The sequence below is a fragment of the Stylophora pistillata genome, chromosome 8 (assembly GCF_964205215.1).
Source record: "Stylophora pistillata chromosome 8, jaStyPist1.2, whole genome shotgun sequence".
Classification (NCBI taxonomy): Eukaryota; Metazoa; Cnidaria; class Anthozoa; order Scleractinia; family Pocilloporidae; genus Stylophora; species Stylophora pistillata.
In genome coordinates this window covers 29949535-29963252 of record NC_142526.1, presented here as the reverse complement: position 1 = coordinate 29963252, position 13718 = coordinate 29949535, and the positions used below count along the sequence as shown (strand labels likewise).

The window sequence follows — 13718 nt, the reverse complement described above, 5'->3', positions numbered from 1 at the left end:
CTTTCAAACACGTTCGTTAATCTACAGGTTCTGTGTTAATACTCATTATCTGTGTATGTAACATCGCCATTTGGAGAAAGTTTAAAGATGGAAGCGTCGCCACACAACAGCAAAACAAAGACGCCTAAAATATGCATTTGACAAAGACTTAAATGTTTTGCGTCCTTTCTCGCCGTTTGCTTTGCTGGCTCCCTCTGATTATTGTCACTCTTATAAATTCACTTGAGGGCTTTGCATTGTCGATTAGATATTTTTTCATCACCCTCTTTCTTAATTTTTCAAACGCTTCCGTAAATCCAGTTTTGTATGCGTAGAGAATTCCTGAGTTTCGACAAGCGCTTTTTCAGCGTTGCGTCAGGAAGCGAGTTGAAATAAACGGGAAAAATGTAAAAACTGGAGGTAACAAGGTAATCATTTTGAAACCGGAAACACGGACAGGAAAATTTAACCACAATACCTTTCAACAAGGGTTTGATGTGACTGTTATGGATATTAGGCTGTAATGGATTTAGGTATGAAAACTGTACTGTCAGTTAGGAATGAGACAAATCATAATCTTGGGTTGAGGTAGTTCAACTGTCGAAAAGTCTACTTGCCAATATTTAACGGCCTGCTCCCAGTTGGCTTGTTAGCTCAATTGGTAGAGCGTTGCACTAGTATCGCAGAGGTCAGTGGTTCGAGTCCCGTACAGGCCTGATTTTTTTCAGGTCTGATTTTCGCTATTGCATAAATAGCGCTATCTACTGCGAGGATCGTGCATCATACGTATCTAATACCGCAGTTCAAAATATATGAACTTCATATATTTATTCTATCTCACGGAAGCCTTAGTTTAAATTAGATTAATGAATAACTATTGAATACGCCGAATAGTCATAATCACAGATATCTTTTGGGAAATAAAATATAGATCAGTTCATCAAGATGGAATTTCATTTGGTCACGGAGATTCTCGGCGGGATGATATTTAAAAAATGGTAAACACCACAGCGTACACTATTGAGTTATGGATGCACGCGGGAGGTTGCTAAGCACGAAAGAAGCGTAAGAGTCGCTCGAGGCGATAGCCGAGAGCGACTCTAGCTTCTTGAGCGCTTAGCAAACCTCCCAAGTGCATCCATAACTCAATAGTGTACGCTGTGGTGTTTACCATTTTTATATAACATAACATTGATCCATTGTAGCTAAAGAGTTCCCTTTTATTTACCAAATCTTACGCGACCAGAAAAAACAAGTGCGCGCGGATAAAATACTCTTTGCATTTGCTCACGTCAGCAGCGTACACCCATGGGCAAATGGGGGACGCTAAATTGATCAATCAGAGCGCGCGCTTTACTTTGGTTATGTTATAAACATCTTTAGCACACGTACATTTCTTAATGGCTGAGCATAGCTGAGAGTAGACTAGTGGAAAAGTTCTTTTACCTGATGAGCTTTTCATGATCTTCATCTTCAAGGCAAGAATAGATCGAGTATGATCTAACAAAAAGGCTGTAACAGTACTAAACCACACATTCAAATCAGTTTTCATATTTAGGTCGAGTGTTGCCAGGAATCCATAACGGAACCAAAAGGTCGAGACAGACAGCAGAAAGCAAATCGTTATCTTCAAGAAGAGTGCGACATTTTTTTAAATTATAAAAAAATGTTTCGATGTTACGAAAATCATCGTCAGTTACAGACTATTTGGAAAACCGTTAGACTATTTAACAACTAGACGAAACGAGTACGTCTTTTTTCATTTGCTACTGCCGAAACTCACTTTTCGTTCAAAGGCTCCTTTTATGACCAGATTGATGGGGTTGCTATGGGTTCCCCCCTAGCTCCTGTCCTCGCCAATCTCTTTATGGGTCACCATGAAAAAATCTGGTTAGAGCAATATCAAGGTCCCGAGGTTCTATTTTATCGTCGTTATGTGGATGATACGTTTTATTTATTCCACTCAGAACAGGACGCCATTGCATTTTTCGACTACATCAATAGTCAATATCCCAACATACGCTTCACGATGGAGAAAGAAATCGATAATGTCTTGCCCTTTTTGGATGTCTTAATCGACAATACCCACCATAGTTCCGTCGTCACTAGTACCTTCCGTAAGAGGACCTTTACGGGCCTTCTCACCAATTACTTTAGTTACGCACCTCTGTCATACAAAATCGGTCTTATCAGGACATTAATTGACAGGGTTTTTAAAATCAACAATACTTGGTTGGGCTTCCACAAGGACATTGTTAAATTAGCTTTCTTTTCGCGCAAGAACCTTTTCCCCGTTCATCTTATTGATAAATGCGTTTATCGATATTTGAACACAGCCATCGACCGACATGGCTCCACTCAAACACCTCTTTCCTCTAATATCACTTCACAGGGTAAAAAATACTTTTATAAGTTACCTTATTTTGGCCGCTTTTCTACTTGTAGCTCAAAATAAAAAATATGTCGCCTTGTAAGTCGTTTTGTAACGATCTTGACATCAAATTAGTGTTTACCACGTTTAAATTAAGAAATATTTTCTCAGTGAAGGATTCTGTCCCTAGAGTACTTCGTTCACGTGTGGTTTATAAATTTACTTGTGCTTGCTGTAATGCTTGCTATATCGGCGAAACTGGTCGTCATTTTTCCACACGCATCCGTGAACATCTCTCTTCAGACAAGTCCTCACATATCTTCAAACATTTACAAAACTCAGAAAGTTGTCGTCAATCTTGCTCTGCGGATTGTTTTGAAATCCTTGATTCCGCCCCTACTAAATTTCAACTTAAACTTAAGGAGGCTATGCACACAAAGTGGGAAAAGCCTAATTCAAACCAACAAGTTCATCACGTCAACATGACGCTTACGCTTTAGGCTTTATATTCTTTCCAACACTTTACTCACTCTAATATGTATTTTTGTCACTTAATCATAATTAATTATGCATGTTTCGCCTAGTTGTTAAATAGCCCTAACGGTTTTCCAAATAGTCTGTAACTGACGATGATGTTCGTAACATCGAAAAATGTTTTATAAATTAAAAAATTTCGCACTCTTCTTGAAGAATCCATAACGGCATTTCCGCTCTGAGGCAAGTAGAACAAATCTGGGTGTTGTCTCGTCCTCCCATGCCATTTGGCCAATTTTCAGCTTTTTTTTTTTTTTTTTTTTTCTAAGTCTCTCTTATTATTATCTAAAATACCATAGTTCAGTACCGTGAGTCTTTAAAGAGGAACAGGTTAGCTGTGAGTTCTACGTTTGCTTCAGATTAAAAGTAATTCTGTTGTTGATATCCTGCGTTCAACTTGGGCTGTGAACGATATCTCCACTTATGATCGAATCACGTCTAACTGAGACGTTCATTTTCCAGTCATCCCGAAAACACCAAGTTTATTGCGGATGTAAATATTGGCATCCAATAGGAATACACGCAAAGATTAAGCATGAATTGATATCAGTTTCAAAGGTGTAAATGTAAAGTGAGAAGAGGTTTTTTGATATCAAACAGATTTTTTGTCTAATTACATTTTGTGCATTTTTAGATTTGCGGAGTACGCTACTTTTCCTTTGTTAAATTGCAACTGAAAGCGAAGAAAAATGGAAACAAATGATATCTTCTGTTGACCATCTTGAAGGATAAAAACATATTTTAATCATATATTTTTCTACCGGGAAATAAAAATAAAGGGAGAAAATACACCAAATGGCAAAGCTTTTTGTCCTATACAAAAATTGTTATACGAAGCTATTAATTGTACTATCTCTCCTTCGTGAAAGAAAACTAATGTGGAAGTAAGCCATTGACACAGCTTTGCGACTGATCACCACCAGCTTTATAATGGAAACATCAGCAGTTTTCTGTTTACTGAGGCATTTGAATTGCGTATGAATTGGTATCCTTTTCTACAACTTAATAAACCTTTGAGTCAGAAGTCCATACTCATTTTATCGCAGTTTATTTTTCTTCGACAAATTATATTACAAGTTGCTTTTCGTGCTAACTGACTTCCTAAAATAAATTTCGCAAAGATTAATGTTCATTAAAGAAAAAAAGTTTCTCGAACATTTGAATTTAACACAGGCGTCTTAGTAAACAGTGAAAACAACTTTGCGTGCTATTTTCCTTGCTGCATTGATTTAGCAAGCCTGGAAAGCATAGCTACAGTTGTCTAATACTACATTCTTTTATTTCATCCGAAATTTCCACAATCCAGCTTATCAACTACGAGAATTTTCTTCTAAACCTTCAGTCATCACGCTTAAGCTAAATTTGTAGTCTATGTCAAGAACACTAGTATCTTGAACGTGGAGCTCCGCTGACGCACTTTGTACGATCGAGCTCCGCAAACCTTCGACTGCGTCTCGGGTTGAATTGAATTGAATTGCAAGTAAATATATCTTATTAGACGTTTTGTTGTGTAGTATCGCTGAGTATTTTTACGAGTTATGCTGTATTTTGACGAGGCCGTAGGGCGAGTCAAAATACAAATAACACTCAGCAATACTACACAAGAAAACGTGTAATAAGTTATTTATTATCCAACACGCCAAATTTGTATTTCAGTGCGGGCGAATTTCGCGGATATTTATTTACGGGGAGTGCGTGACAGAAGTATGCGGAACCCAACTGGCGCGTTGTCGTGTTGCTGTTTCTATTTTCTTCAATAAATGAAGAAATTTCCCGGTCGTCTAGCTGTTTTTCTTCGTTCGATTCATTTAATAAACTTGGATCTACATTTTCCAGCCATTCCGACTCTACGCCGTTAGAAATATGATTCAAATTGTCCGCCAGTTTTTTTCCTAACTTCGCTTGCGCGATGCGAGAAAACCTGTTTAACCGGTTCTCTGGAGTACAAATACCGCGTGATATTTGTACTCGTCTATGGCATTATTTGTACTCTACGGAACGTAGTTGGATAATAATAATAGGTATTAGAAGTTTGTCTGACCTCCATAAAAACTCCCTCAGGAAATTGTCAGAACTTTTGTCTATTTCAATCAAATTGAAGTACTATGATAGTTGTAATCAAGTTATTGTCATTTCTAAAAACGATATTGGCAATATGTTGGATATTCTTTTCGTTACTTGCTTAACTTCGGCAGTGAGATAAAGAGAAAAGGAAGGCTAACTTTTTACGATAGTTTCAATTTATGTCTGTCCTTTAGTTTTGATCCATAAAGTTAAAAACAACTACAACAACAATATGTAATCATATGATTTATGCACGCTTCGCGGACCTGTTTGTTTGCTTAACCTCGCTGTTACACTCACTCGCTCTTACATCCATGTTTACGTAGTGATTAGAGCACTATACAGTTTGCTAACTTGTTGATACAAATGGAAACTGATATCGTGATGATTATACCGCAAAGTTTACTATTTCCTTAATACTGTACGCTGTTTATTTCTTCGTTTATTTATTTCTTTATTTACATCATTTACAGCTTAACAAAATCTCCATTGCGTTATCTTTACTTCATGCCGTGGTTAGTTCAAATTTTTATCGGTTTCATACCAAGGGTACGTCACTAAAGTTTGGTGTCCATGACGCTTTCATTACACTTCCTGTGCAGGTTACTGGAATCAGTGTGAATTGTTCGGAGGGTTTTTTCTCCCTTAAAAATGGCTGCCTTGTTACTTTGAACCGCAAAATTTGTCTCGTTCATCTCAACCCGTCGTTTGATGCAGCAGAGAGCCAGCACACGTCGAAACTCTGGAATTCTCAGCGCATACAAAACTGGGTTTATAAATGAATTGCAGCTATTAATGAAGACGGCAATAATGACATATCTAACCACTATTTCACCCCGGGAAAAATTCACAACCATCAGAGGAAGCCAGCTAAGTAAAGTAAGAATAGAAGCAAACATTAAAGTCTTTGTCAGACGAATATTTTGCGCTTCTCTGTTTTGCTGTGTTGATGCGACGTTCTCGTGTTTAAACTTTATCCAAATGGCGAAGTTGCAACTGCAAATGATTACTGTGGAAACAGTGGCGCATGATAAGGAAAAATAAAACGAAAAAGACTTGAATGATTGAGTTGCAAAGCCGAATGACCCTAGCAGAGCAAGTGTCCACGCTAGGAAAATCAGAGTGTTGTACCCTTTCGTTGTTTTTGTTCTGTGTTTGAACGGGAAATGTATGGCGTAAAACCTCTCACAGGATATCAAACACGCAGAAATATGTGACACGAAACATGAAAGGGTGATAGAGCTATTACACACATAAATTAAAGTCCAATTCATCTTTCGTGTGGAAAGCAGATAGTACTCAGTGCTGGTAAGAAGTAACCGCATAGCATAGGTCGGAAGACCCAAAGTTCCCAACATCAGGTCAGCGGAAGCCATATTGATCACAAAAAACAAACTTTTTTTCCGAACTCTTTTGTTCACTGCAAAGAGAGTTACTGTAAAAAGGTTTCCAACGACAATGAAAACAGAGAGCAAGGAAAATACAATGCACCATGCTACGCCTTCTGGTCTTGAAATAGGATTTGTTTCCAAGACAAGAAAATTCACTGTGCCAATATTTTCCTTAGAAGTGTTTTCCATAGTTTTGACCTTGTGGTAGAAGCTCTGTTCGGCGAGGACTGAGTGGAAGACACTTTTGAAGAAGTATTTCGAACTTTGAGATGTTGACTCATCTGTGAGATTTGTTACTAACTCAATATTAATCACTTCACAGCTGTTCACGGATCCGCCGTTAAAGGAATACCAAATTAAATCTTAAAACTCATTTACCAAACCCAGCTCAGTTTAAAATGGAAAGATTGGTCTATCTTTCGTTGAAATCGGTCTCGTTAAGTGAGAAGTGACGGCAACTTCAAAGAAGTAATTTCCGAATGCGAACCAATCATTTCACGAATTATCTTTTCAGAACAAAAGGTGCTATTATTAACCCATAACATCTGCCGGCTGAGCTCTTTTTCATTGGAAAGTTTAACCTGTTTCTGTTACTCATGGATTACAAACACAGATTATGGAATTATCAAGATACAGAGCTCACTTTTCTTTGTACTTCAGTATTTTCGATTTGCTTTTTAACAAAGGAAAAATAACACATTCGGTGAACCCTACCGTTTTACTTCTTTTTTTTTTTTCACACAGGATAAACTGTGAAGCAATTTAGAAGAACATTAGATTTCTCATATCGAGAGCAACTCTAAGGCAACTTAAACATTGAATAAAATGAGAACTGTCTCCTGCCCATATTTGGAACAGATGCTGTTGAATGAGTGTGTCAGTAGGGAGAGGAAAGTAAAAAAGATTTCATTTAGAGTGCGTTTACTCCGATTTGTCGTCCCAGTTTAGAACTTCTCACACTTTTATCTTCACCAAGACTTACTAGGGCGTCTGAGATCTCAAACCTTACGGTTGAAAAGTCGCGGCGATGAAAAACACTTCTGCGGCAAATATTAGCAGAGAAACTGAAATTAATTTGCCAGCCATTCCTCTTTCTAAAACAGAAAGCACAATTTTGTGCAGTGTTTTTTCCTTGGCATCCGTCTTAATCGTCGTTGGAAACGTATTCACTATAATTCTCTTCAACAGTAACAAGAGACTTTGTAAAAGAAGTTGGTTGTTTGTCATCAATATGGCTTTTGCTGATCTGATATTAGGAGCCTTCGCTCTTCCTTTGACTGTTTACACCACCATCAGTATGAACCACTATCAGCATTGGATGGGAAACATGGATTCATTGTGGACTTTGCCACATTTCTCCACAACCACATACACGTTTTCTTTAATGGTGTCTTTGAACTTTGCAGTATTAATATCCTGTGAAAGATTTTACGTCGTAAATTGGCCATTCAAACACCGAACAGTAACAGTGCGAACCTATCACATTGTTATTTTTATGGTGTGGTCACTTAGTCTGCTATTTGACACGAGCTCCATTTATTTGCAATTGTACAGGAATTTTATCAGATATATTCGGTCATCTTACGCTATTGTTGTAATAATGATGACTTGTGCTTTCAATATCGCAATTTGGAGAAAGCTCAAGCACGGACGTTTCGCCTCACAGCAGCAAAACAGAGACGCACAAAATGTGCGTTTGACTAAGACATTAATGTTTGCTTCCATTCTTGCTTTGCTTTGCTGGCTTCCTTTACTTGTTGTGTCCGGCTTAAGGTATATAGGGATCACAGTGTCGATCAGATATTCCTTCATTGCCCGCTTTCTCAACTGCTCTAACGCAATTATAAACCCAGTTATGTATGCACTGAGAATTCCAGAGTTACGGAAAGCGTTTGTTCAATGCTGTGTCAAAAAGCGAGCTAGAATGACTGCGGTAAATATCGAAATTGAAAGTAAGGAGGCAATCACTTTATCGGGGAAGGCGACACAGTTAAGAAAATTTTACACTGGTTCTCATCACCTTCAAGTAAAATTTGATGCGATTGCTATAGATACCAAGTTGTAGTTAGAAAGTCACGAAAAGAAAAAACTCCTGCTCGAACAGAGAGCCTGTGACGCAGTTTAAGTCCACAACTGTTTTGCCCTATTTAAAACGTGTATCAGAGGCTATTCGCCATAGCCCACAACAGCAAGGCATCCGCGGAGCATTCAAGTCCGACACGACATTTAAATCGCATTTAGTATGACCAAAAGACACTTTCAATCCAGCTAGGTAGGACAGCGTGGTTTACAGGATTTCCTGTGAGTGCGGGAAAATCTACATCGGCGAAACTGGAAGACCTATGCAAGAGAGGACGGAAGAACACGAGAGGGATTTACAGGGGCGGATACAGGGGGGGTGGATAGGGTGGATATCCACCCCCCCATTTTTCAGTAAAAAAAAATTCGAAATGTCACTTTATTTGAAATAGAAAATAAAGAAAGAAAGAAAAATTAGCTCTCGCTCATGTCTGGTTGTTGTTACGCCACGTTTCGTCGTCTGCCGCCACTTTTCGCGCAAAAGTTCGCAAGGAAGCCATTTGACAACGCCTAGTGAGGCGAAGTAAGATTCTGATTAGCTCATTATTGCGAAATTTGTAGGGAAACGTTCGCGCTTACCAACCCATGTGCTCAGTCGAGGCTCAGGTTTGATGGCAACCTCGTTCCCAGGGTCTTGTGGGTAATTTCCAAGATGGCGGGTCGACCCGCCATCTGCCATCCACCCCCCCTTTTGAAATCCTGGATCCGCCCCTGATTTACGTTTAGCTCCTACCCAGACTTCCGCTGTTTCTGAGCACACCAGCAAGATTGGCCACCACCCGCTTTGGAACGAAATAAAGTTTATTGATGGAGTCCCACACTGGTAAACCAGAAGAGTCATGAGGGGTTTCCACATGAGACTTCACCCTGATGAACGGGGATAACGGAATCGAAATTGCTGAAGCATGGATACCAACGATCTAGAAACACAACGAGAGACCGGTAGGACAGCAAACCGCCGTGGGAACAACTTGGGGTCAGACCTTTCAGGAGACCGGAACTCACCGGTGCGATGGGGATCAAAATCCGCCAATTACATAGATTGCCGTAACACAAATGGTAACACGTGAGCAGTCGACGCCATCACGTGATGTAGACTAGCAGTAAGCAGTACAACTGTTGCAATCTACATCTCAAATAACTTCAGCGTGAGATAAACGATTAAATAATTTATCATGACTTGCCACCACGATGAGCAATTATCTTTTACGATAATTACCTTCATTTGAATCCTTTATTTGATGTCGCCTCGTAACGGTTGATGTCTATCTTTATGCTGTGGTGCGGTTAGTTGCATAGCAATTTGAATCGACATTAGCTACAATTTAGGCCAACTCTAAAACTTGTCGCAATCACGGGGCAATTTCAGCTAGTTACATCCAAACACAACCGGCTGTGCAAATGAAAATAGACATACGCTAGGAACAATCGAAGAGCTAACTTTCTATTTTTCATTCAAAAGTTTTCACCTTTTCACATAATAATTAAAAAGGTTCCTCTGATGTACATCAGTTTTCTCTATCGACGTTTTAGAAACACCAACGCGATTCATTAATAAAATTAGAAGAAAAATGAAGATGTGAATGAATAATGATAAGCATCTTTGCATATTTTTTTCTGGATCTTTCAACAAACAAATGTTTGCTCTAGGAGGTTGGCAAGTTATCTTTGCTGTGATCAATTTTCCGTTCTCTCGTTAAGGAAATTGAGATTGGAACTTAAACTATCTCTGTCAGTATTGACTCATTTTGTCTGTACATTGATATCTAACAGTCTGTACACGAGATGTAATCGGACATTATATTCTTTCCAGGACCTTTCAACATGCCGACATAATTTATAAACTTCAAAGATCTTTACTCCATGTCGAGGTATAAATTGAAAATACAATTTAAATAAAGAGAATTAAAATTTGAACGTGGGAGGACAGAGGAAAAATGACCGAGAACTCTAAGTACTTGCTAATCGATGTTTCTTCATTAAAATACAAGACAATACCGAAGCCGTCTTCCGAGCATTAGAGTCTACCTTTCTCCCATTACATGGCGTTACGCAATAGACGATGTTTTTTTCTGGATCTTTCAACAAACAAATGTTTGCTCTAGGAGGTTGGCAAGTTATCTTTGCTGTGATCAATTTTCCGTTCTCTCGTTAAGGAAATTGAGATTGGAACTTAAACTATCTCTGTCAGTATTGACTCATTTTGTCTGTACATTGATATCTAACAGTCTGTACACGAGATGTAATCGGACATTATATTCTTTCCAGGACCTTTCAACATGCCGACATAATTTATAAACTTCAAAGATCTTTACTCCATGTCGAGGTATAAATTGAAAATACAATTTAAATAAAGAGAATTAAAATTTGAACGTGGGAGGACAGAGGAAAAATGACCGAGAGCTCTAACTACTTGCTAATCGATGTTTCTTCATTAAAATACAAGACAATACCGATGCCGTCTTCCGAACATTAGAGTCTACCTTTCTCCCATTACATGGCGTTACGCAATAGACGATGTTTCACTATTAATTTACCCCTCTGGTTGAGTCATACATCTTTGTTTACTGTTCTGGATAAACGGTTAAGAGATGGCGTCACCGTAATGACTGTACATATTACTGCTACTACAGAAAACTTTGATAATAATTTACGACGTTTTTCCGTCGAGTGAGTTTAAGATACGAATCTAACGTTAACAACTTATTGCACTGAGTTTCGAGCTACGTTCTACTTAATAAACGTAACTAGCTCTTGTTTTTCGGTTGAGTACAGTTTGACATCCATAGCTTCCTCGACGTGTGGGTGTGAGGAATCGGCTTGCAATTTTTTTATCTGTGTCGTTGACGTAAAGGCAGTATTCTTGCTACTTGACGTTTCAGTGCTTTCCTTCTTCAACAATTTCTGACGTTCGCCACAACAAAAAGCCAGCGCTTGTTGAAACTCCGGAACTCTTGAGGCATACACCACAGGATTTACGCATGAGTTGGAAAAATTAAGCAGGTTGACAATCATAACATGTCTCCACGGTACGGTAATGCCAAGCCCCATTAAAGCATTTGAAAAGACAAAGGGAAGCCAGCAGATCAATGCAAGGAGGGAGACAAGTATCAAAGTCTTCGTCAAGCGATCCTTTCGGCAGGCTTTGTTTTTCTGTTGTGAGGCGACATTCCCACGTTGAAACTTTCTCCAAATTGCAATGTTACAACCACAGATGATGGTGAGCAGAATCGAGGCGAATGGCATCCCCACGTATGTGCATTCTTGCCCTGGGATCAAGAACACCAAGCTGGAGAACGGCAGGGCCATTATCCATATTGCAAAAATAACAATGCGGTATTTTCGCGCAGTCAGAGTTCGATGATTTAAAGGCTGATATATGGCGTAAAATCTTTCACAGGCAATGAGGGCCGCAGATAGTAACGAGGCTACCAGCGAGACTTTCGAGGTAATGTCCAAAGACAATATCAGAATCGAGTCACCGTTTTGGATCGCAAGTTCCTTATAGTCCGGCATACCAAAGCCGAGATAAATATACAGGGGCAGGGCTAAAGCTCCAAATATCAGATCAGCAGTCGCCATGTTGATGACAAGGAAAAGACTCTTCTTCTTGCGAATCTTCTTGTTGACAGCAAAGAGAACGATGGTAAGTAGGTTCTCTACCACGATGAAGATTGACAGCACTCCAAAAATGCTGGCCCAAGCAATCTCCTCAGCCTTGGAATGAGAGGAGATTTGCGAAATAGCAAGTTCTTCCGCTTCGGTGAAGATGGTTGTCGATGTGGGAATCATTCTGGATTCTTTCTTGCTCTAAGAATGCGCGAAGAGAAACTGTTTTCATGCGTCCAATAAGTCGAGTTATATTGGCAAGCATACGGAAACTCACGTCGATAGATAATCAAATAAATTTTCCTTGTTTTGCAACATATTTATTCGACGATGACAAAGCAGTCATTCCTTATTAGTACTAAGCATATCCCATTGGTTAATAACTACTCTAAGGGAGGCTGGATAAAAGATCATGTTTACACGTAGAGGAAGTTACGAATTATGCAGCTTTGGATATGACAGCTTTTATTTGCTTAATTGCTATTCAGGGTTCAAATTTTAACTTCCCTAATTTTCTCCTCGACTTTTGTTAATGCTGTGACTTCGTTTCCTTCTGAGATACCTGTCTTTGAGATAATATGCAATAGTAACAGAGAAAAGCTGCATAACGTGGTCAACTGAAAAATCATCCGATGAATGGTGGCAAAAAGCCAGCTTGTCTCAAAACGTTCATATTTTAAAGAGTGTTGATGATGTACTGAGGAATAATGATCAGTTGTGAAACGATTTGTAACGGAAACGTCTAGAGTTAAATGTTCCGTTAAATAACTAGTTTTTTTTCCATCTGCAATTCTTATTAATTGATATAATCCCTGACAAAGGAGTTTACTGAAAAAAGAATTGAAAAAGTCATCAGCTCAGCCAATTTGCAAGACACGTGTAATTCTGAATTGACAAAGTGAATTTTAAACCAGTATTTAACATTTGGAGACACCCGAAATTTCCAAGAAAAACACGTTTTCGTGCGATGCAGAAATTCCCATGTTTCCAACCACTGATTTAAACTAAGACGAAGTGCTTTTTCGCTTTGAAAATTGTGAAGGAAATTGGTTTTTTAACTTTCTTGGGGAGACATCTGTATTTCCGGAGATTTCATTGTTTATCCTGTTGTAGCAAGATCTGCGTGAAAAACGATAAAATTAAACAAAGTTCACTTTAAATACATTTTCCCTCGCGAAGAAAACATTTGTAAGATAATGAAGCAGATTGTTACTTTTTCTTTCAATCTTGTTTCCCAAAATTGTTCTGAGCTAAGTTTAATTCAACGACACTAACTAATCGTTCATGTTCGCGGCAGGAGCGCAGTTTATGGACCATCATTTCTTTGAAAGTAAGTCTTACACAGCATTTTGTTACACTGATTAATGCTCAGGAGCCATTCTGTCGTATCAGTTAAATGGCTCTGACTCTAAGAAATTTTGCCACTATTCTTGCAAAAGTTTAAAATGTCTCTAAGATGGGCGGTCAAGTTTATTTCAGATTTTCATTATGTGCCAGCAGACATAAATGAGGATAAATATGTTACGTGCTTAAATCAGTCTCAGGCGATTTTCAGAAATAACGCGGTAAATATACCAAATGCTGACTTTTTCGAATTTTCAGCTCGATTTTGTTTCATACAACAGTCTTGTTGTCATGTCAACTTTATTGACAAAATTATATTTGGCTGAAGAACAAATGATTTTGTTGAC

General features: G+C 38.6%; 1 protein-coding gene and 1 pseudogene across 1 annotated transcript; one reads left to right on the top strand and one right to left on the bottom strand.

The window, feature by feature from the left end:
- The first annotated feature begins 502 nt into the window (after positions 1–502).
- On the top strand, positions 503–3352 carry LOC148725800 (uncharacterized; annotated as a pseudogene).
- Positions 3353–9836: 6484 nt separating this feature from the next.
- LOC111342654 (galanin receptor 2a) lies at positions 9837–12494 on the bottom strand. The gene has a single exon (XM_022949747.2). The coding sequence runs from the start codon at positions 12208–12210 to the stop codon at positions 11149–11151; it is 1062 nt and encodes a 353-aa protein (XP_022805482.2). The 5' UTR covers positions 12211–12494; the 3' UTR covers positions 9837–11148.
- Between the last annotated feature and the right edge of the window lie 1224 nt (positions 12495–13718).